Source organism: Schistocerca cancellata, chromosome 4 (genome assembly GCF_023864275.1).
Source record: "Schistocerca cancellata isolate TAMUIC-IGC-003103 chromosome 4, iqSchCanc2.1, whole genome shotgun sequence".
Taxonomy (NCBI): Eukaryota; Metazoa; Arthropoda; class Insecta; order Orthoptera; family Acrididae; genus Schistocerca; species Schistocerca cancellata.
Genome location: NC_064629.1, coordinates 48,714,754 through 48,739,682, shown reverse-complemented (window position 1 = coordinate 48,739,682; position 24,929 = coordinate 48,714,754). Strand labels below are relative to the sequence as shown.

The 24,929-nt window shown below is 42.2% G+C and overlaps 1 protein-coding gene across 1 annotated transcript; it reads right to left on the bottom strand.

The window, feature by feature from the left end:
- Positions 1–7,392: 7,392 nt before the first annotated feature.
- Positions 7,393–21,862, bottom strand: LOC126183378 (collagen alpha-1(I) chain-like). The gene is made up of 4 exons (XM_049925311.1): positions 21,737–21,862; positions 19,654–19,711; positions 12,646–12,674; positions 7,393–12,550 (listed from the first exon to the last, which is right to left on the bottom strand). The coding sequence occupies exons 1-4, from the start codon at positions 21,860–21,862 to the stop codon at positions 7,886–7,888; spliced, it is 4,878 nt and encodes a 1,625-aa protein (XP_049781268.1). The 3' UTR covers positions 7,393–7,885.
- Positions 21,863–24,929: the final 3,067 nt, after the last annotated feature.

The following is a 24,929-nucleotide window of genomic DNA, read 5'->3' as shown; positions in this document are numbered from 1 at the left end:
TCTTCAACTTAATGATTAATTATCGATTAAATAACAATCCTTTCCATCGATTTGTGAATCCTTAGTGTCAATTTGTAAAAAAACTATTTTTGCAAATCTAATGAATTTTTTTCCTTTAAATATAAGGAGCAAAATGGAAAGATACATAGTTGCTCAACTTTGTGGTCAAATCGAGCAATTCACCATTGCTCACCTACATGATTATTGCAAAATAAATAATTTACAAGGCTACAGTAAATTTGTAAAAGTGACCTAATTGCATTTATTGTTAGGCATCATGTATGTAACATGAGGGACAATCTTTGGAAACAATTACCCTACCATAAAATTGAAAATGATGTTTTCCAAAGTAAATAAGATAAGACTTTGAAAAGAATATTTCCATATTCTGCCGATTTGTTGGCCATAACTAAGGAAGATAAACCATTGAAAAGAATATTTCCATTTTCTACTGATGTGTTTGCAAAGCATAAAATTGAAGATAAGCCTTTGAAAAGAGTATTTCCATTCTCTACCAATGTGTTTTCGAAACAGAAGACTAGAACCAATAAAGAAATATTATTTCCCTTTTACACTGATTTATTTGAGTAACGAAGAGACAGAAAAACAGTTAGAGGTTATGTAGTTGGTAAAACATTTCCAAACAGATTACAAACTATAGATTTTGAAAACAGTGTGGACTCACTTGAACCTGATCATTTCCTTCTGCAGTGAAGATAAAATTCTGAAAACTGTGAAAGACAACCTGAGAGTACATTGTGGTTTGAAGATATATTTCAATTTATTTTGTGAGTACAAATTGCAGACAGATGATAAAGTTTGGTCAATAAACACAAAACTATACCATTATGACAGAAGCATTTTAGTAACAAATTCGACCGTGGGAAGCGAGATATTTTAGCAAAAAGATTTAATTTTCAAGCACAAGGATCAGGATGGACATTAAATAGAATTATTGGTTTATGGCTAGCAATTAACAGATCTGTTCCACTGTGGGGATCATCTTACATTGACTTACTTGAAGCTATATAAAACAAAAAAGCTTGCATCAACGTAAAAAATTATGATAAGAACTGTTTTCTGTGAGCTATAAAATCCGCATTGTACCCAGTAAATAACAATGCTGAAAGAGTAACGAAATACAAAAATGTTTGTCTTGATCTTGATCAGAAACTTGAAAATATTGAGTAAGAGAGAGAAACATGTAAATCTCCTTTATTTCAAAAAATATGAAAATTCACACTATTGTTACATAAAAACAATTTCTCGGCTTGTCTTGAGTCAAATCACCAAACATACTGAAGCAAAATTTGTCACATGTGCTTGCTTCACTTCAACAGCAAGCAGAGGTTGGATAAGCACACATCATATTGTTTGACTAAGAAGCCATTAAAAGTAGAAATGCCACATAAAGGTTCTTACATACATTTTAAAAATTATCAACATACACAGAGAGTTCCATTTGTAATTTATGCTGATTTTGAAAGTTTACTGTTGAAGATGGACAACTGTCAAACCAAATCCAGAAAAATCATATAGAATGAAATATCAAAAACATGATCTAAGTGGATTCTGTTACCGTATCAAGTTCATAAATGGACATTATAAAGATCCTGTTATTTATCGTGGACCAAATCCCCTTAAGAAATTCATTGAATGTATAAAACAAGAAGTTGAACAAATTGGAAGAATTTATTCTTAAATTGCAGCAATGAAACCGTTAACTACTGAAGAACAATCAAAACACGCAAGATCAAAAAATTGTACACTGTGTGGATGTCATTACACACAGAAAAATACCAAGGTTTGTCATCATGATTATCTTACTGGTAAATACATTGCCACATTGTGCAATAATTGTAATTTGAAACTAAAGCATCCTGATTTTGTATGTATTTATTTACATAATTTATATAGGTAAGATTCTCACCTCTTTGTGAAAGAACTTGCCACAATTAGAAGGATATAATCCTAATCCCACTCAGTGAAGATAAATACATCAGTTTTGGTAAGGGAAAAGGAAGTTTGAAAATGAGATTTATTGACACATTTAAATTTATGGCGTTGTCACTTGGTAAACTTTCATCAAATTTGAGAAAGAATCAAATAACAAACATTAGTAAATTTTTTCAGCAGAGTTGTTCAAGCCAGTGGTCAGAAAAGGTGTATATCCATATGATTACATGGATTCTAGGATGAAATTTGAATAGACGCAGTTACCGCCAAAAGAAGAATTTTATAATAAACTGAATGACATAAGTTATGAAGCTTACAAACATGAAAAATTAGTTTGGGAAACATTCAATATGAAAAATCTTGTAAAAATCATGATCTGTAACTGAAAACTGATGTTTTGTTATTGGCTGATGTGTTTGAAAACTTAAGAAACACTTGTATTAAAGGTTATGATTTGGATCCATCTTGATATTTTACAGCACCAGGTTTATCTTGGGATTCAATGTTGAAAATGACTAAACAACTGCTTGATTTACTACGTGATTATGACATGATTATAATTTTTTAAAACAGTATACAAGGAGGAATATCACAATGTTGCAAGAGATATGTAATAGAAATTAATAACTATTTGAAAGATTTTGATGACAAAAAGATATAAAATTATTTGGCTTATTTAGATGCTTACAATCTGTGTGGTTATGCTATGAGTCAATATTTACCTCATTCTGGATTTTAATGGGATGAGCCAGCTAATTTTGATTGTACGAAAATAAGTGAGATGTCAAACACTTGTCAAGAGGGAAACATATTCGAAGTAGCTCTAGAATTATACGATTTACATAAAGATTTCTCATTAGCTCCTGAAGGGAAATTGTGGCAGGGACAAAGGAAAGCAAATTGATGACTACTCAGATTGACAGGCATAATTATGTAGTTCATTATAGAAACCTTGAATATTATCTGTTTCTTGGAATGAAACTCACAAAAATACATAAAGTTTTAAAATTTAAACAATCTGATTGGCTAAAGAAATATGTAGATCTGAACACACAGATGATGACCAAGGCTTCAAATGAGTTTGAGAGAGATTTCTACAAATTGATGAACAATTCTGTGTTTGGTAGAACTATGGAAAATATAAGAAACAGAGTGGATATAAAATTAATTTCAGATGGAGAAGTGTGTGATATAATTGTAACTAAGCCAAACTTTAAGGGAATAACTATATTTAATGAAAATCTTGCTGCTATTCATATTAATAAAACAAAAATCACATTTAATAAGCCTATCTATGTTGGAATGAGTATACTTGATCTGTTTTAGGAACTGATGCATGACTTTCACTACAGAGTTATGAAACCAAAATATGGAGAACTGTGTTATCAAGATATGGACCGTTACATTTACAATATTTTTAAAACTGAAGATTTCTACAAAGACATGAAATCAATGATTGATTAATGTGAAGTGACTATCAGGCAGATAATATTTATGGTATTCCACAAGTAAACATGGAAGTTTTTGGAAAAATGAAAGATGAATGTAATGGAAAAATAATGGAAAAATTTTGTGTTTTGAGAGCAAAAATGTATGCTTACAAAGTAGGTGATAAAACAGAGAAAAATCTAAAGGAGTTAAGAAATGTGTTGTTGAAAACATATTAAGTTTAGAAGATTAAAAAGATTCTTTTTTTAACAATAGAGAACAGTACATAACAATTAAAATTGTTTGAAGTGAGAAAAATGAAATCTATACAGTAGAAATGAACAAGAAAACTTTGAGTTCACATGACAACAAGAGATATGTCTTGAAAAACGTGGTAGACGCATTACTATATGGGCATTACAAATTATAAAAATCGAATAAAATTTTTTCTATATAAATGGTGACTCTAATCAAGAAGCTCAACAATGTACAGGTCTCAAAAGAGTTTACAAACATAAGTGAGCTAGAGATAAATATTTTATATAATGTTCCTGGCTCTGAATATTTAAATACTAGATATGGAGAAAAATTTTGTATGGAGCTTAATAATGATCTTAAAGTTATTTTACCAGATAGATATTTCAAATTAATTGATGGCTGAGATTTTGAAATAATTGGAAAAGGACAAATGAAACTGAAATATAAAGCAATGAAGAAACTTAAAAATAAAAATAGTGAATTTCATCATATAGAGTTTTTTTAATATAATTTATCTTCGTTAACGAATTCATGTTATCTATTTTCTTACATTCACCTTTTACAAAATGGCGAAAAAAATGGGTGAGTCTGATGTGCACTTTTTCCTTACGTTCACCTTTTATGTGAGATAAAGACCTCAGAAATCGGTTGGTGAACGAAAACATGACGTAAATAGCTAAAACCAGTGAAGTTAGTAGGAAACTGATGTATTGAGCTTGAGCTTAGAAATCGGTGGGAATGATTTAAATAGACTGAATCTAAAAAATTGGTTGAATTAGTCAGAAATTGCGCTATTGAGCTAGTGAGTGAGCTAGTGAGGTAGAACATACAATTCCATTCTACTGGCATGTTGTTGGGCCTTTCTGTACCGCGCTGCGTGGTGTCGTGTTTGCAAAGATGGACCTCGCCATTGGACGTCACGAGTGAAGTTGCGCACCATGTAGACTATTGCCCACAGTTTGAGTCGTAACACGACATCCTGTGGCTGCACGAAAAGCATTATTCAACATGGTGGCGTTCATTTCAGGGTTCCTCCGAGCCATAATCGTAGGTAGCGGTAATCTACTGCAGTAGTAGCCATTGGGCGGCCGGAGCGAGGCATGTGAACGACTGTTCCTGTTCCATGTCCGAACAACATCGCTTTGGTCCACTCCGAAATGCCTCCACACTTCCCCTGTTGAGAGCCCTTCCTGGCACAAAGTAACAACGTGGATGTTATAGGATCGCGGTATTGACTGTCTAGGTATGGTTGAACTGCAGACAACACGAGCTGTGTACCTCCTTCCTGGTGGAATGAATAACTGGAACTGGTCGGCTGTCGGTCCTCCTCCGTCTAATAGACGCTGCTTATGCATGGTTGTTTACATCTTTGGGCGGGTTTATTGACATCTCTGAATAGTCCAAGGGACTGTGTCTGTGATACAACATCCTCAGTCAATACCTATCGTCAGGAGTTCAGGGAACCGAAGTGGTGCAAAACTTCTTTTGGTGTGTGTATTATGTTTTCATCATTTCCCCGGGTGTAATCACATTCACATTCATACGAACACCTAAATTGGGCATATCTCACCCACTCATCAGGTTGTACAAATTAGGTCCAATTATATGACACACGTACTTCACTAATGCTGTGTATGACACACCAGACGTGTTTTCCGGTGGACGATTCGGTTGGCTTGTCACCTTCTCATCAAACGTTACCGGTTCCCACTCGAAAGCCACTTCCTTTCAGCTGCTAATAGAGTAGTTGTGCAGAATCAACTTTCATTATAGATCCCTTCCTTTCACCTCGCTGTTGCAAACAGTCGTTACACCACAACACAAACACTAATTTCAATACAGCGAATAGTGAAAAAAATAACAATAATAATAAAAAAGATACGCCAGCGTAGTATTCCAACACTGTAACCACTTAACCACGACACCACCGTTTCGTTTTCATGATCAATGTTGCACTTCTTCAGATTGGTCCGCTCACTTTCTATTTTGCTTTTTTTTTTCACAGTTCAGTACACATTCTTCTTGTTTTCATGCTTGAGCTGCGTTCAGTTGCCGACGGGCTGTCCACTGGGCCTTCTTACCACAATGTCTGAGAGGCTTGCGATGGGAAGTTTTCCTTGTCAGGAACCAAGTTGCCTGTAGCATAGGTTACAGAAACTACTGCCAACTCTCCTCATACAACCACCTTATGCTGTGTATGTGTTTCAAGTTACATTGACATCCCACCACGTATTCTGGGTGCCTTACCTTTTTTGCTAGGAGGTATATATGTTGCGAAGTTTTAACAGATAATGTCGCAGTAATATCCTGTTAGATCCTTTACAAACTACTGCCCTGTTGTAACTACTGGCAACATGCATTTAATATACAGGAATGTGAAGTTGTGTATTTCAACGAAACATAAAAGTGCAGTAATCTTTCACTTTGCAAGTAGCAGGTCAACGGTACACTCAGGTGTTCAATAGGCCTGCATATTTGGCAGTAACAATGTGTAGAAATATGAAGTGTGATGATGAAATAAGCTCTAATATGTAGGTAAAGCAAATTTCAGATTTCAATTTGTTGGTGCAAAACGTGGACTCTTCCATTAATTTACGAGAGAGAACGCTCACAAAGCTCTTGTTTGATCAAAACGGGAATTCTGTTCAAAGTGATGGACCTATATTAGGTTGTGAGAACATAGAACTAAGATCGTGCAGTAGGGAAGGTGTCGTGGAAGGTAACATGCTGGTTTATTTGGTGATAGCAAGTAAAGGAAATTCTGAAAATGACTTACCTATCAAAGACTTGAGGAAATATCCTGAAAATTAGCGAAAAATAACTTCAAGAATCCGAGAGGTGGCTTACAAAGTGCAAACTAAGAACATTCTTCCATCTGTTGATACCTTGAAGGTAAATCGGCTCCCACAGAGGCAGACGAGCACTTTATTTCCTACGCTTAATCCGGCAAGAACGCTAAGAAATCCCAACATTCTATAAAATGCATTGTGATTCCTAGAGTATAGGTTCCAACCAGATGCACATGTAGGTGACGTGAGGTTACTGTCCAGTTCCTCTAACTGCATAAGATCAAACAATGATCACCACCAATTGTTACAGCTATTGCCCATTTAAACTGAAGTTTATGATGCTAAACCTATGGTTACAAATTTTTGTCAATGTCTGTGGACCACAAAATGACGTATCACGTGCCCACCTCTGAGTACAGCCTGTGTGTATTACGAATCATGTGCCATTACAGTTACTTCTCCTTGTTGCGTTCTCGGACAGGGATATTTCCAGTGAATTATTGAGTCCTTTGCTCAAAGATGACCCAGTGATATGTCAAACTTTCTTTTGGACAATGTGTATCTCTTACTTTGTTCATAAAAAAAAGAAGAAAGAAAACCTGAACAACTTACAAACAGACTAGATTAAATACATTGCCAAAACAACGGATAAGCAGTTATTTTACTCCAATAGGTAAACTTATTTTCGTGTGTCAAACTATTTCGCACTAAATGTGAAATCCACATATTATGAATGACAATATGTTGCACTAAGCCCATAATGCTGTTTACATATACAGTTAAATGAATAAAGGGTACTGTACTATTGGAATTTTTGCACTTGTAGGAAAGCTTGAAAACTACAGTAGTATGATGACATAAAATACTGACCAGTTTTCTTTATCGTTATTTTGTCGATTATTTAAAGGAAAACGTAGGGTTTAATGAAAAATAAAAATAAAGTTTCTGAGAAAGTAGGCAAACAACATTTATTACACATATGATATGGCAACATAATTCCCTATATACGGGAGACACATTGTGGTAGAAACTCACAATTTCAATGACACAAAACAATTTTTTAAAAACATTCATGTAAATGAAAAACAATGAAATCTGATATAAATGTTGTTTAGGATCCAATGCTTTCAAATTTCATGACACGATACAATAATTTATACATTCACACAGATACTATTTAAATAAACATTGAACCTGAACAGCACACAGCAGCGAGGGCCCATTGTCACTTCAAAGAAAAGTAGAGTACGATTACAAGTACGATACTAATACAAATCGTCCCTCACAAAAAAGAGGAGCACTCGATGAAACTTTCACTATCTTCATAGTTTCCACTTACATATAATCTCATTACATTCAGTGTTATTGGAAAACAAATGATGGATTCAATGAGCTCTCATCTGCTACTGTGCTTATAGGTCATAAGCAAGTCCAAAACTCAGCATAGTAATCATTTAAGAGTTCCTAGAAGGCAAATACTGTCTGTCTGGGTAGGCTGGTTGTGTTCCAGTATCAGCCAGTCCCGGTCTGCCTGTACCTGGCCTTGGATAGCCGCCTGTTGGTCGACCAATTTGCCCTACTCCACCAGTACCACCAGGTAGGCCTGTGCTAGGACCTGAGGGGCGTGTTGGTCCTATCTGACTACCAGGAAATCCTGATGGTGGTACTCCACCAGAAGAAGGTCCAGTTATTCCATCACCAAGAATGCCACCAACTCCACCTGGCCCACCAGGACGTGGATATCCAGCGACAGGACCACCACCTCCACCAGTCACTCCAGGAGTTACAGATGGAAATGTTCCACCAGGCTTTACTATTCCAGTTCCTATACTACCAGGCGTTCCAGGACGAAAGGGCCCAGTGGGTCCAGCTGGACGAGTTACACCACTGCCGGGACTAAATGGACGGCCTTGAGTAGCTCCAGTACCTGTTCCACCTGGGAGTCCTCCAGGACCAGAAGGTTTGAGTAGTTCTGCACCAGGGCTTCCAAATATTGTATAGTCATAAATAAATTCATTCAGATTATACAACCCTGGAGCTCTGCTACAGTCAAACTGATTCCACCAAACACAAACGAAATATTCCTGATGGAACACTGTACCATTAGGGCACAGGAAATCGTATGTGCGATTGTTAGCACAAATATGGAATGCCTGACACTGTGTTTCCACATCAGCATAGTATCCAGGGAATCTCTGCTGACTGCAACTAAATGAAGTAGCAGGTACTTCAGAATATATGGGATAATCTACTCCTGGTTCTCCAGGAATAGCAGAATAATCTCCTTCATCATATGGCCCAGGACCAGGGGAACCTGTTGGGAAAGGACCATCAGGACCAGGTGGTCCTTCTGGATATGGACCATTGGGGCCAGCAGGCCCACTAGGATATGGTCCACTCGGCCCTGGAGGTCCAGTTGGGCCAGTTCCACCGATTCCACCAACACCACCAACACCACCAGTTGGTCCTCCAGGACCTGTAGGCCCAGTGGGACCAGTAGGTCCAGTAGGACCAGTAGGTCCAGTAGGGCCAGTAGGTCCAGTAGGGCCAGTAGGACCAAAAGGACCACCAGGACCAACTCCACCTGGCCTGCCTCCAATGCCACCAGAAGGATAGCCTGTGGGACCAGAAGGACCACCTGGCCCTCCAGGACCAGTAGCATCACCTAATGCACCACCAGGACGACCAGGTCGACCAACACCACCTGAAGGACCTCCAGGATAACCAGGGCCATATGGACCACTTGGCTTAAATCCACCACCTGGTTGTCCAGGTACACCAGGGCCGCCTTGTCCTCCAGGTCTACCAGCACCAGGACCAAATGGGCCACTAGGACCAGAAGGTCCTCCTGGACCACTTGGTCCCCCAGGTCCACCTGGAGAACCTGGAGCCCCTGGACCACCAGGCCGACTTGGGCCTCCTGGCCGACCAGCACCAGGGCCAAATGGTCCACTAGGACCAAATCCTCCAGGACCACCTGGTGTACCAGGACGGCCAGGTCTACCTGGTATACCGGGACCTCCTGGGCCAAATGGGCCAGTAGGGCCAAATCCACCAGGACCTCCAGATGGATATCCAGGACCAAATGGCCCTCCTGGACCACCAGGACCTCCTGGGCCTCCTGGACCTCCTGGACCACCTGGAGTACCAGGAGCACTTGGCCTTAGAGGGGTTCCAGGACGACCTGGAGTGCCTGGGCGTCCACCACCAGGTCCAAACGGACCACTAGGACCAAATCCTCCAGGACCACCTGTTGGGTATCCAGGACTGGTTGGACCTCCTGGACCACCAGGGCCTCCAGGTCCTCCTGGACCACCTGGTGCGCCAGATGTACCTGGCCTGCCTGGGAATCCTGGCTGACCAGGTGTTCCTGGCCGACCAGCAGATGGTCCAAATCCTCCTGGCCCACCTGATGGGTATCCTGGGCCACCTGGCCCTCCTGGACCACCAGGTCTTCCCAAACCACCTGGTCTACCAGCACCAGGGCCAAAAGGTCCACTAGGACCAAATCCTCCAGGTCCACCTGAAGGATATCCAGGACCAGTTGGTCCACCTAGACCACCAGGTCCTCCAGGTCCTCCTGGACCACCTGGTGCCCCAGGTGTACCTGGCCTGCCTGGGATTCCTGGCTGACTAGGTGTTCCTGGCCGACCACCACCAGGTCCAAATGGACCACTAGGACCAAATCCACCAGGTCCTCCTGATGGATAACCTGGCCCTCCAGGACCTCCTGGCCCTCCTGGAGCACCTGGCTTTCCAGGGCCAAAGGGACCACTAGGACCAAATCCTCCAGGACCACCTGAAGGATATCCAGGACCAGTTGGTCCACCTAGACCACCAGGACCTCCAGGTCCTCCTGGACCACCTGGTGCCCCAGGTGTTCCTGGCCTGCCTGGGATTCCTGGCTGACCTTGTGTTCCTGGCCGAAAACCACCAGGTCCAAATGGACCACTAGGACCAAATCCACCAGGTCCTCCTGATGGATAACCTGGCCCTCCTGGACCTCCTGGCCCTCCTGGAGCACCTGGCTTTCCAGGGCCAAAGGGACCACTAGGACCAAATCCTCCAGGACCACCTGAAGGATATCCAGGACCAGTTGGTCCACCTAGACCACCAGGACCTCCAGGTCCTCCTGGACCACCTGGTGCCCCAGGTGTTCCTGGCCTGCCTGGGATTCCTGGCTGACCTTGTGTTCCTGGCCGAAAACCACCAGGTCCAAATGGACCACTAGGACCAAATCCACCAGGTCCTCCTGATGGATAACCTAGCCCTCCTGGACCTCCTGGCCCTCCTGGAGCACCTGGCTTTCCAGGGCCAAAGGGACCACTAGGACCAAATCCTCCAGGACCACCTGAAGGATATCCAGGACCAGTTGGTCCACCTAGACCACCAGGACCTCCAGGTCCTCCTGGACCACCTGGTGCCCCAGGTGTTCCTGGCCTGCCTGGGATTCCTGGCTGACCTTGTGTTCCTGGCCGAAAACCACCAGGTCCAAATGGACCACTAGGACCAAATCCACCAGGTCCTCCTGATGGATAACCTGGCCCTCCTGGACCTCCTGGCCCTCCTGGAGCACCTGGCTTTCCAGGGCCAAAGGGACCACTAGGACCAAATCCTCCAGGACCACCTGATGGGTATCCGGGACCAGCTGGTCCCCCTGCACCACCTGGACCTCCTGGACCACCAGGACCACCTGGAGCACCTGGTCTTCCTGCTATTCCTGGTCTACCAGGGCCTCCTGGGCGACCAGCACCTGGTCCAAATGGACCACTAGGACCAAATCCACCAGGTCCTCCTGATGGATAACCTTGCCCTCCCGGACCTCCTAGAGTCCCTGGTCTACCAGGACCAAGTGTACCACTAGGACCAAATCCTGCAGGCCCACCAGATGGATATCCAGGACCAACAGCTCCTCCTGGACGTCCCGGTCCTCCTGGCCGACCTGCACCAGGTCCTAATGGACCACTAGGGCCAAATCCTCCTGGCCCACCAGAGGGATATCCAGGACCAGCAGGTCCTCCTGGACCTCCAGGTCCTCCAGGACCACCAGGACCACCAGGTGTTCCTGGAGCACCTGGTCTTGCTGTTATTCCAGCTCCACCTTGACCTCCTGGACGACCAGCACTGGGCCCAAATGGACCACTAGGACCAAAGCCTCCAGGCCCGCCTGATGGATACCCAGGACCAGCAGGTCCCCCTGGGCCTCCAACTCCTCCTGGCCTACCAGCACCAGGTCCAAAAGGACCACTAGGACCAAATCCTCCAGGTCCTCCTGATGGATACCCTTGGCCAGCAGGCGCTCCAGGAACCCCAGGTCCTCCTGGACCACCAGGAGCACCTGGAGTGCCTGGAGTACCTGGTCTTCCTGTTATTCCAGTGCCTCCTGGCTGTCCTAGACCTCCAGCACTTCCAGGCCTACCACCAGCACCAGGACTAAAGGGGCTACTAGGCCCAAATCCTCCAGGACCTCCAGAAGGATATCCTGCAGCACCTGGTCCTCCTGGTCTTCCTGAAACTCCAGGTCTTCCAATGCCTGTACCAAATGAATCACTAGGACGGAATACTCCAGGCCCACCTGTAGGATAACCTGCACCTCCTATTGTACCTGGAGCACCTGGTCTTCCTGTACCAGGTCCCCCAGGTCTTCCAGAAGGGTAACCAACACTGCCTTGAGCTCCAGGTCGTCCAGCACCAGGTCCAAATGGACCACTTGGTCCGAAACTGCCAGGCCCTCCTGATGGATATCCAGTGCCTCCAACATCTCCTTGAATAATTGGACGACCTGGTCCTCCTGTTGTCCCAGGTCTTCCAGGAAGGGTGCCACCTGGTCTGCCGGCACTTGGTCTCCCAGATGGATATCCAGATGGTCTGCCTGCTCCAGGTCTTCCTAGTTGACTGCCAGATGGAAATCCTGCAGGTGTTCCTCCAGGACCACTAGAAGGGTAGCCACTGGGTCCAGTGGCACCAGGTCCTGTTCCTCCAGGAAAACCGGGTTTTGCAGCTGGCCCAGCTCCCACTCCAGGTGCAAATCCTCCTGGGCCTGCTGTTCCTGGTCTTAGACCTGGTGTTCCAGTGATGAAAGGCTTCGTTGGTTTTTCATACTTGTAGCCTTCCTCAGCCTGTAATCACCAAAGCGTAAAATAAATAATTTTGCTCTGTTCTTCATCAGTTAATTCAGTTACATCTAAATTGACCAAAGGTTTGTGACACATACCTGAGTGATTTCACATATGCTGAAGAGGACTGAAATAGAGGAGAAGGAATATTGTTAAAAGTATAGACAAACATTAACACCATTGTTAAATAATAAAACAGTTATATAATAGATAAAAGTCTAGGATCTACGAAAACATTAAGAAAACTTAATAATATGAAAAGAAAGATCCCTAATGATTCGGAAGTTGAAACAATAAGAAATCAGTTCTTGGATGACTAGGGTCTGAAATATTACATTACCTTCTTTTGGGAAACCTGCACTTTGAGATTATTACTACTTTCACTATGTTATAATGTGTTGTGAATATTGAACTACCTGTCCATCGTTGGCAATATGTATTGGATGCAGCTGACATTAGTAGATACTTTCCATGGTAAACTACTAAGGTGATAATATCCTAATTATCACCCTGAAACTTAACACTAACTACTTCATCTTCAGATCCCTATGAGTGTGGAATTCTATAGTAATCTAAGTACTTGTAAACATAATAGCAATGCTACATTTCGTTCAACTGTATTTGGTATTGGACTGAAAAGCAGGAATAGAGTATCACACAGGGAGTGGAATAAGGGGAAATTCCTTTTAATCTTCCAATACAGACTTCATTTTCAAATGAATTTCATTGTCTATGACGCTAAAGATTCTTGAAGAGTCTCAGCTGCCTTACCGCGAAACATCGTTTAAATGGAGAACAATATTTAAAAACAACAATAATTAAATCTTGCTAATATAGATTTTAAGTTAGTAAGTTAGTTATGAATTGGAAGCTCCATTCTTCTAGTCGACATACGGCAATTATTACAATCATCGTGGGTACATCACGTTTTGTGGAACATAATGTCATACTATGCGCATTGCATACTGATCATGGTATGTCGCTATATCTTTTGAGAAGAATAACAATGATGAGACACCTATTGCTTATAAGCAAAAACACCCTCGGAGAACAATTTTATGTTTTACGAATAGTGTTAGAAAAATGACGCAAGAAGGACAAAGATAACTATTACAGGTAGTATCTCGCCACGGGATTCAAGTGGGAAAATGAAAAATTGGTAAACTTTGCATTTTTTCAAGCCAACGAAGAATGGAGGTGACAGCATTGCAATCTGATGTTCGCCGTGACGAATTACAATCTACAACATTTGCTCGAATAATGGAATCAGTAACAAAAATTTTACTAAGTGCATATGTTAGCGAGTCTTACGTATGTCACCTAAAAGTAGCAATAACGAAGAGTAAAGAACGGTTATGCTGAATAGATGTCGTGATGAAGTATACTCCACATAGCATTACAGTGACTCGAGTTACGGTATTTTCAAGATATGACGTACAATATAACTCTTGAGTCACTACATATTCAATCAAGCTATAACATTTGCAGGTATCTTTCTAAACGATTATACACGAATAAAGGAAAAGGAGAAAGGTGACGCCCTGTTTGAGACACTCGACTGTGTATGAAATGAATGCGGTTCAAATCCGTATTCGGTAGTCGTGGCTTAGGGTGTCCGCGCTGTTTTCAGAATGAATTTTCACTCTGCAGCGGAGCATGCCCAGATACGTTGTTTCTTAGCAAATTAAAAGTGTATGCACGACTGTGAGTCGAATCTGGGACCTTTGTCTTTCTCGGGCAAGTGCCCTACTAACTGTGCAACTCTATTTCTACCAGTACCTCATCTCCTATCTTCCAAACTTCACAGATGTACTCCCGCGAATCTTGCGGGACTAGGGCTCCTAGGAGAACGGAAGCGCCGGCCGCGGTGGTCTAGCGGTTCTAGGCGCTCAGTCCGGAACCGCGCGACTGCGACGGTCGCAGGTTCGAATCCTGCCTCGGCCGTGGATGTGTGTGATGTCCTTAGGTTAGTTAGGTTTAAGTAGTTCTAAGTTCTAGGGGACTGATGACCACAGATGTTTAGTCCCATAGTGCTCAGAGCCATTTGAACCATTTTTAGAACGGAAGCACACAGTTTTAATTTGATAAGATGTTTCGTGTCCACACTGTGTTTAAATAATTAATAATTGGCCTACGACCAATTTCTTTTCTTGTCCCATTTCCTTAATGACCTTGCAGACAATGAGGAATTCCTTACAAAGCAGTTTTTTGGTAGCTTCACAGCCTTTGTAAAAACCGAATTAGTGGTGGTTTCTAACCGCTTCGCCGTCGCCGAAAGTCCCTTGTATGTTATACATTGCGCGATCTAAACTTAATACTTCCATTTCTGTTTGTTCAGCGTAACAAGAAATTATATTTTGGAATGTTCCTGTGCTCAGAAATTTCTGTAAGCAATCCTTTATACTTTCAGAAAATCCGTCTAAACTGGTAAGTTGTGAAGACTGTTCCATCGATACCACAACTTTAGTTATACGAGGCGTGATTGGAAAGTTTTAAGCATGGATACGCTACCGCTTACTGGTTTGGCAAGCAGGTACACGGAGGGTGGAGAGTGAGTCATTTCCTTGTCCTTGAACGCCCTCTTACAGGAAGCTGCGTTTCCTTCATTCAGTTCGTTATGGCAGCTGGTTGAGTGCGGGTCTATTAGGGCTTGTTGGCGGATTCTGTCTGCGTGAAAATGGGCGTAAAAACGGAGCAACGAGTTTGTGTGAAATTTTGTTTTAAAACCGGGAAATCAGCTTCTGAGCCTTACGAACTTTTAAAAACAGCTTTTGGAGATAACTGTATGAGCCAGTCAAGTGTTTTTGTCTGGTTCAACAGATTTAAAAATGACTGTGAATCTTTTGAAGATGAACCACGGTCCGGCCATCCTTCCACACCCAAAACGAATGAAAATGTTGTGAAAGTTCGTGACTTAGTGCGCTCTGATCGTAAGACTTACAATTAGGGGGATGGCTGATGAATTAATTTAAGTTTCTATGCAGTTCAGTCAATTTCAACTGAAGATCTGAACATGCGTCGAGTGTCCGCTAAATTCATTCCAGAAGTGTTGTCAAGTGACCAGAGACAATACCGAATTGAAGAGTGCCAAGAACTGATTATTCGGACTAAAAATGACTCAGATTTGTTAAATAGGGTAATTATAGGTGACGAATCGTGAGAATATGGATATGATCCTGAAACCAAAGTGCAGTCTTCCCGGTGGAAGACTCCAGGTTCACCATGACCGAAAAAAGCAAGGCAAGTCGGTCGAAGGGGAAGACAATGTTGGTGATTTTTTTCGTATCCACCGGTATTGTGCATCATGAATTTACCCCAGCATGAGAGACAATAACCCAGGAATACTACAAATGTATCCTTGAGCGATTGCGCAAAAAGGTGCAGAAGACAGGAGTTGGGTGCTACACCGTGACAATGCTCGTCTCATCGTGCCTTCTCCATCGCTGAATTTTTGACCAAATTCAAAATTCCTGTGCTTCCACAACCGCCATATTCCCCTGATTTGGCCCCTGCGGACTTCTACCTGTTTCCCAAACTGAAATTTTCATTGAAAGGGAAGCGATTTTACTCGATTGAAGACATCCGAGCAAATACAGGGAGCATCCTTAACACCCTTCAGGAAAAAAATTTCCAGGAATGTTTCCAAAAGTGGAAACACCGTTGCAGTCAGTGTGTTCAGTCAGAAGGGGACTATTTTGAAGGAGATGCATCAGAGTAGCATGTAGGTACCACCATTGTACAATTACGAGCCCATTCTTAAAACTTTCCAATCAGTCCTCGAATGTTTCAGTAGTGTTCAGCCTCTCTGTGACAATGGTATGTTTACAACCAGGTGCAACACTTCACTGAAAGTCATTATATTTTCATACATTCCAATTTCCAAATTTATCACCTATCTTTCGCAGAATACAGTACTATCTTGGAAATGGCAAGAAATTCTATAAAACATTACGAGCTTCGTTTAACACAGGATACCTTTCAATTGCATTCCTAAGGAACAGATTGGAGGTCTGACTGACAGTAGATAAGAGTCTAGCCAGCAAAAGGGTGAATTCACAGGCTGATAGTAACTGCTACACAACAACAAATCTCACATGGTTTGTCAAGGTGGAACTGCCAACCACAGGAAGCTGAGAGAAGGCAACAAACAGGGGCAGATGTTTCATATAACAGAAAGACTAACTTTCACAAATGTAGGTGAAAACAAAAGAAAGATTCAGTATCCCCCTCCCCTTACATACTCGCACAGTTGCAGTTCTCTGACCTGTACTCAGTCTCCGAGCTAACTGTAGTACTGATAATGATGAGTGCCCACTTCGATTTTATACCTTATAAATTATGAAATTGTTAAAGTTTTGAAAGGTTTTTGCTATTATAGGTGTTAAAATGAATGCAAGACACAGGAACTTCTCAAATTTTTGGACTAATGCATTTCAGATGCAGTATTCGCTTCAGTTGCAATTTCTTAGAGATTGTGCTGAAGCGATGTAGTATGTGTTGATGTAAACAGATTATATAAGATGTTTTAATACATGAGAATAATATATTGTTGTTACTTTTTAATTCTTAGACATGTGTGGCTCGTTAAATGAGATGGTGATGGCAACTTACATTTTTCGGGGGACGGAAGAAGAGGGGGTTGCTTTAAGAAATTGTGACGACCACATACCACGCACCCCCCCCCGCCCCTCCCACCCACCCGTCCCCACCATCAGAAGCGAATCCTAGGTCCATCTTTGCTCGCAATTACTTCGCTTTTGCTTACGTCTACGAGGCACTCAACAGGATTATCTGCTTGGGAAATCAATCCAGAGATGGCATCGCCTGTAATTTGTGAATCTGTGCTAGATTTTGCCCTCAGATTAATGAAGTGAACCAGGTGAGTAGAAAGGAAAATGGAAAAAAAAGGTTTGATAGGTCAAACACCGAATGCAGGTCCTCCAGAATATCCCTTCCTGCATGTGAACTCGTTCGATACTGATAAAATACGCGTCTGAATGAAATCTGCCTGAGCGCAGATTATTATAAGAAATCTTTGATATTTACACCTTCCTTGTGGCAGTTGTTAGAGCAACGCTGTCCACAGAATATCTAACCTACATAATCACTTGTAAGGCCGCTTGTCTGGCGTGAAATTACGTCATCGTTAGCACCCGGCGATACAGCTGGGAGCGAGACGCTGAGGTGCTAGCAGAAGGCGATTTGAAACACGCGTTTTCGAAACCTCAAGCGCCTAGTTTCCGCGTCTTTCGTCGCGCTTCACACGCTCTGAGAGCAACAAGCTTATCGCGATTTGCATGCGCTTCCCTTACGCTCCGCCTCTCCCTCACCTTTCTCAGCAGGTCTTTCCGCCTCGAGATGCTGTCCCTATTACGCACCGCTGCAAACACCTGATTAACGTGGGAATTGGCAGGCGCTGTAGCTTGTAATTCGCCCCTCTGATGGAGCTAACACAACGACCCTCCCGATTACGCTAGACAGCTTCACTGATACAAGCACCGCAAAATGAAAGTGGTATCCTGTTAGCTGGTACGAATTATCATGATATTTTCCCAACAACAACATTTGAAATGACACGATGGGACGTCCTATCTCCAAGATATGCTGCACGTTTCGCCGGAGTAGCTATGTTCTCTTCCGATGTGAGTGGTTCTAGCTGCTGCTTGTCTCTCATAGATCATGCTAAATTTATCTATCAAGACAGACAACGATTCTCAAAACGTTTCTGCCATTTTATCTCTGACTTTCAGTGTTTACTCATAGATTACGAATAGCTGTTTCTCTTTTAATTTCTTTTTGTATCTCAAACTTTTGTCGTGAGATTTACGCTGATGACCGGCAAATTAACGCTGTTGACCTCCACCGCCACCTCCGTACCTCGTAATTACGTCTCATGTGATGCAACTACCGAGGCACTCACGCACGACCTTCACAGAAACGTGCGTGTTCACCTGAAACAAACTTGCAATCTGCTGTTTTGGGACGATTATACCGTCCGTCAATTGCGGAAGAGAAAGTATGTGCAAATAATACTCCTCTTCTAACATTTAGCCCCGGTAACTTTAATATGTGTTATGTTGTCCATGTTTACCTAAATAATGAGATTATTAGAGCTAGTGTTTCCGCAAAGGTTGGTGAGAGAGTCGGGTACTAGTGCAGAATCATGGTGAGAAATGAAGCAATGAGAGTGCGACAAGGAATGAAATCAGGGCTCTTCTTTCCAGCATCTTGGAGTTGCGCCATCCCTTGAGAGAAGGTCTTGTCTAGGCTGACGTTTCTCGCAATAAATGCAGTGGGTAAGAGAGAACAGCTACTTAGTAAGCAAACGGGCACTAACAGAGCGCGGTATGTAATGATTTATGGCGTATCTGCTCTCCAGGTAATCGCTTGCTTTTCTGGAGTGCACAGTTAACTGATTTCTAGTGAAATCTAAAATCTTTGTGATTCCTGAATAAATGTAACGCCTTTCCCTCTTTCGTAAGTTTCATTTTTACTTTTCCAGCCATGTTGGAAAGAGTCTTACATTTGTGATACGTGTACATGGACTTCTCGGAAGTTGCTCGAAAATCACCGTAATATTACATGAAAATTGTAGGTTTATTAAGGGAAGGGATGACTTACACAAAACTATTTCAGGTGATCAAAATACTGTCGGCTTCTAAAGGGGGAGGAAGGCTTACAACTAAAATAAATTGCTCGACTTCTGTTATACCCACTCGTGAAACTTAAGTCTTTAATAGCTGCAGTTTACTGAACATTCAGACGCTCTGCATTTCCATAGCAAAATTTACTTGTGGTACTACTACTACTGCTACTATTACTATTCTACTCTATGACATATTGCTTATGTATAGGTATTTATCTATTATGGGGTCTGTACTGATTGGTACGTGAATTACATGCTCCTCATCCAGTTAAAATCAAACTTAATTTTTTTTAAAGACCGCCTAATGCACAGTTTGACAAAGCTGCCAGGAATTAAAAATAGCATAAATGTACTCAAAGGGAATACATTAGAGGAGTACTTGTATCATCTCGTTGACATATAAATGGAGCGTCAGTAGCTACGGTTGATTTCTAAAAAGGGCTGATTTTGACGCGCTTACCTAGAAAAAGCACCAACCGCATCATGGCGCTGGCGCGTCTTGTCCAGTGGATCAACACCTGCGAAATAAAAAAAAACCACATATATGGGACGTGTTTACGTAAGTAAGTTGTACAGAGCGAGACAGGCAGTTTCGTTAGAGATGTAATTTTTAAAATACATCACACAGTTCATTCAGCTCTGGAACAAACTGTAGCACCTGCACATGACGCTGTGGACCAGGTCAGTCCATTTCAGTATTATGTGCTTCAGTGAGAGTGTATAGGACAGTCTTGAGCAGCAGTCGTGTAAAAAAAAAAAAAAAAAAAAAAAAAAGGGAGAGAGAGAGAGAGAGAGAGAGAGAGAGAGAGAGAGAGAGACAGAAAGGTCAAGCAGTAAAGTACCGTACTGCACAGTGCTAGATGCTAACTCCCATAACTTCCATTTTCCAAAACTCGCTCTAACTCTAAAGCACCTGGACTCTGGACTCTATAGAATACGTGACTGTGAATTATCTCAACAGCCATCTATACGCGAATAGACGCGTGTGAGTGAGATGAAATATCGGAGAGCTAACGACTGCCACGACCACGGCTGTAACAGGCAAAATGACATTGGGTGAAGTTTAGATAACTCTCGCTTTTCTGTTCCCATCATTTTGGAAACTAGTACTATTATCGTAAAATTTTATTGATTTGGGAAGAGAATGAAAATTTCGGAGCAAGAGATATAGGGACTAAACTAACCAGATATTTCTGTCCAATGGCTATTCTATGTACCATTTGATCATAGTTAAAAAAACTTCAAACTTTTTGTATGCGTCTGCATTGTGTATTCAACGTTATTCTCTAACGCCAGCAATAGACGACATCGTTATAGAACGCACTGCACGTGGAATAGACGGTAGGTTGCTAGAGTTCGTGGCGTGTAAAGTGGTCAGTAAGCACACCGTCTAAGAAGTCTCAGCGTGCCTACTGGCCTTTTTTGTACGGCAGGTAAACTAGCAAGTTCCCACCTAGTCTACCATTAACGTACTCACGCTACAGCTGACACTGCGAGGGTTAGTATTACACGAAGAATGAACAGTTGATCGAACGAAATAAACCGTACCAATCTCCGAAGCATAGGCGCGCGAACAAACCAGAGCTGTGAGGTCTACTCGGTGGTTCGTCACACGTTAGAATTTAAGTCACATCCGTAAGTAGGGCTGAAGTCCTGCTGCGTTTTGTGAAAGTGATAATAGCTCTGAATAATAGTTAACCGTTTCACTCAAAACATGGAATTCACTCTGCCCCAGAAGAAAAACAATGTCATTGGGAGATATTCCTTCTATAAACACAAGTTTAAAATTCAGTGAGGCTTAATGCTCGATGGTGGTCTTGAAGGAGGAAACATCTTTAGAGAAATCAATGTTAAAGAGCATGTTTCTTGCACAACATAAATGAAGGGTGCTCAGTTTAACAGTTTCTTAGTCACTGTCAAGACCTGACAAAATTTAGCGTTGTAACCATTTAACTAGTAATATTGTGTAGTTTAACTAATTATTGTGCTTGACATTGCCCAGTGTGAAAATTGGAATTTTAAAGTTAATAAAAAGTTTGATGCACAACACACTACGCAAGTGGATTGTATCTTTGATTATAACGTTCGGTTACCTAAGAACTAGTGTCCCTTTCAGATGCTAGTCAGTTGTTTTCTGAAGATGGCACAATAAGCCGAAAACTAGTTTGAAATAAAAACCAGTAGAAGAAAAACATTGTACCTGGTGTTCCACCTTAAATGTGGAATTATATACCAATAAGTAACGGAAGAATCCATAAATGAAGAATCAAATTGTTTTTGAAATAGAGAAGTAAAAATAAATGTCGACTTCGAGTGTAATCTAATGCGAAAAAGTTCCCTACACTGCAAAATTAAGAACGAGAAAATTTCTTTTACGAAGAAATTGAGTCCGAGTGGACTGTATTCCCTAAGAGATTATTTTAAAATGTACGTTTTGAGTTGTTTCACACTTCTTTTGGGCCGATAAACACTCGGTTTTTGAGACTGTAGTGTAAACAATTGCGAGCACCGAAGCCGTAGCAGGTATAGCACGGCTGACTTACCTGCCGATTGTGTTTGTTGTTACTTGTGTGGGAGCCGACACTAGACTGACGCCTTCCACCTCCGGCGCGAGTATTTATAGCGGGGGCACCGCCGCATCCCTTCCTACGGCGACGCGGCGGGTGCATCTTCAAGGATGGCGCGCCGAGGATACGGTGAAAGGAGAGGAGCATCCAGACGTGCAATATGACGGTCGCGTATCTATCATCGCCGGCCGGTAGGCCAACAATACCCGGCAACGATCCGAGATGCAAGGTCCGTTCCAATTGGCCCGTTTCGACACAAACACAGCGACGCGCCCGAGGAGGGGGAAGAGGGGGCAGAGCCGCGCGCCGCCGGCAGCGGCTGGCGCAGTCCGAGCCCACCTCCGGCGCAGACCGCGTGTGCTCCGCCAGTGCTCGCGTTGCTCAGATACCGGCACAACTCCGGAAGCTGCAAAATAGTATTTGTTGCGAAACGGAAAGGCCGTCGAATGCTAGAGTCCGCCAGAATTTATTCGAGTCTTGTAGCGCACGGGATTTTGTGGCGGTTAGTGATCGTACACAACAAACAGTGTGAGTCGTCTAAGCTACAAACTTCAAATATTTCTGGAAGCGTCGAAGATATGACAGCAAAGTTTTCTACAAGTGGCAGTGCGCTAAGAGGAGAGCGTGGCACTCTACAGCCAGTGCTAGCAGCTATTTTTATCGATCGAGATAATGAAGGAACTGTTGCTTTTCAATGGAACTATACGCTTTTTACCGACAATCGAAAGTCCTCGAAAAGAGGAACGCTGTGATATGACGCCTGTCGAGGCTGCAATGTATCTTTTCCCAAAATGATACGGGGAACGTGTTGAACATGAAAGGGACATTTTAGTTTAACCTGACTTGTCACGTAAACATCAGCAAACGGGGCAGCACCAAAGTTATGTTGGCAGTCTTGGCCTTTGTTTCTAGCACATTTCTCGTCTATTTGCATTGTCGCTGTACTACTTTGTGTAAAGGCTCATATATTCCGTAACAATGAACGTAAACTATGTTATTAGACAGGCGATCAGTTGCTACATTGTCTCGTTACGTAAAAATATTACGAGCACTGTCCGCACTATTTTGCGTAGTGTTACTTGTAGAAATCCTTTTTTGATATCTGCACTGGTATCAGAAATACTTGATGTTGACAGCTACGTAGCGGAACAATGCATGCTCCGCGTCGGCCACAAGTTTATTACTACAGAATCGGCACGAGGCGTTTCCGGATGGTTTTCCACGATCAGGTGCTGGTACTTTCATTATTTGCGTCCAATACGCTCATTAACAGCAGCGACGTAGCGACTAATAGATTCAAAAAAGTATCTCCTTTGTCAAGGATAATCAGCCCCTGCAATACGCGCAACAGATCATTTCTTCTATGGTGGTATTTGTTTATAAATATACGTGTCGTGGATTTGTGTATCCGTAAATTGTGTTAGTGAGCATAGACTCGTAGAAAGTTACGAATTATCGTAGTCAAAGGAGTCGCTTGACACCGTTGTGCAAATATTCGTGTGATATAACAGATAAACATACAAGCACGTTATATGTTAGCTTACCACTGAAGCGAACGGTGTTGCATTAATGACTTAATTGATAATTTTAACTCTATCTATATCGTTAACCGAGATTGTAATGAATGAAGATAAATGAATGTTAAAAATGTTGTAACACAAAGCAGGTTTCTTTGCCTATGCACAATTATATTTCGTGTCCTGTAGTCTTGTCTTCAGGTGCAGGGAATTTTCTGAGATAATAACAAAGAACTCTACTGAAAATGCCCTTTATGTGAAGATGAGGGTCAAAGGACACAAAATACTGTAGTGCATAGGTAAACGAAATTTTTTGTGGCTGTAGACGTCTTGTATACTCATAGAATGCGTTTTATTTTACAACATTCCGTCAGTCACTTTCGGAAAAAGATTCTATTAATCACATATTATAGTTTTGGTACTATTATTTCGTATTAGTCCGAAGTTGAAATCCTGCGTTCGGAATGTGCGACAAATAAATTGCTGCTTGCGTAAACAGTTGACAGTGATCTAAATTTTGGGAATAGTATGTCACATGTATTAAGTTTCCAATAACGCCACTACGTTATCAGTAGGAACTCGTATTGTTTGTGGCTTGTCTTTTAGTATACATTGCACCAAATCTCTACTATAGTTAGATACAGTTTAAGAAAGAAGGAAAAACGAATGTCCCGCTGACATCAAGGTCATGAAATATATGGGGAACAAGCTCTTGTATCAATGAGGACGAAAATGAAATCGTTCGTGTTCCTCTTCACCGAACTATACTGGAATTCACCTGAAATACCTTCGGGAAAAACATCGAAAAATCACTGCCACAGCGCTAGAAGGCAGCTATTAGTGTTTTTGGCTCATGCGTGTGACAGTTCCACTTTGACTGATTAAATCAGTTTGTGGTCATATTACGTGGGACATCTGACACGTTCCAACAGCCGGTCGGAGTGGCCGAGCGGTTCTAGGCGCTACAGACTGGAACCGCGCGACCGCTGCGATCGCAGGTTCGAATCCTGCCTCGGGCATGGATGTGTGTGATGTCCTTAGATTAGTTAGGTTTAAGTAGTTCTAAGTTCTAGGGGACTGACGACCTCAGATGTTTAGTCCCAGGACAGAATTGCATACCGACAACATTTCCTCATATGGGAGGTGAACCGGACAGGTCTCTCTGATCATTTGTTTGTGGTAACTTATGTTGCGAACAGGGACAGAAGTCTTGGGTGTCGTGTTTAGTTTAGCACTTATGCACCTGACTGATACGTACGAATGTTTCAGAATGGCTACTAACGCTGAAAACACAGTTCGAAACATCAGTAGTCACACCAGCTGTGTAACCAATCATCTCTGTACCTCATTTTATGGTCCCTGGCTTCAGGGAAGAGAAACAGAGAGAGGACACAAAAAGGGTGCGTGCAGAGCGAAATATTGTTGTTCTAGCCGTTCTGCAGACCCTCTATTTTGCTAGTTGTCAAATTATTTAATGACCTATGAGCGGTCTTTAGAAAGCACAATGATTTTATTACCACCAACTTCATAAAACCAGCTAGCCGAATGAATAGGTACGGTGTAACGAAACAGAATCCAAGTAAGACGAAGACATGGCGATTTGCATTGTTCAACAAATTTTTAAGATTCTCCACAGCACACCGTTTCGAGTC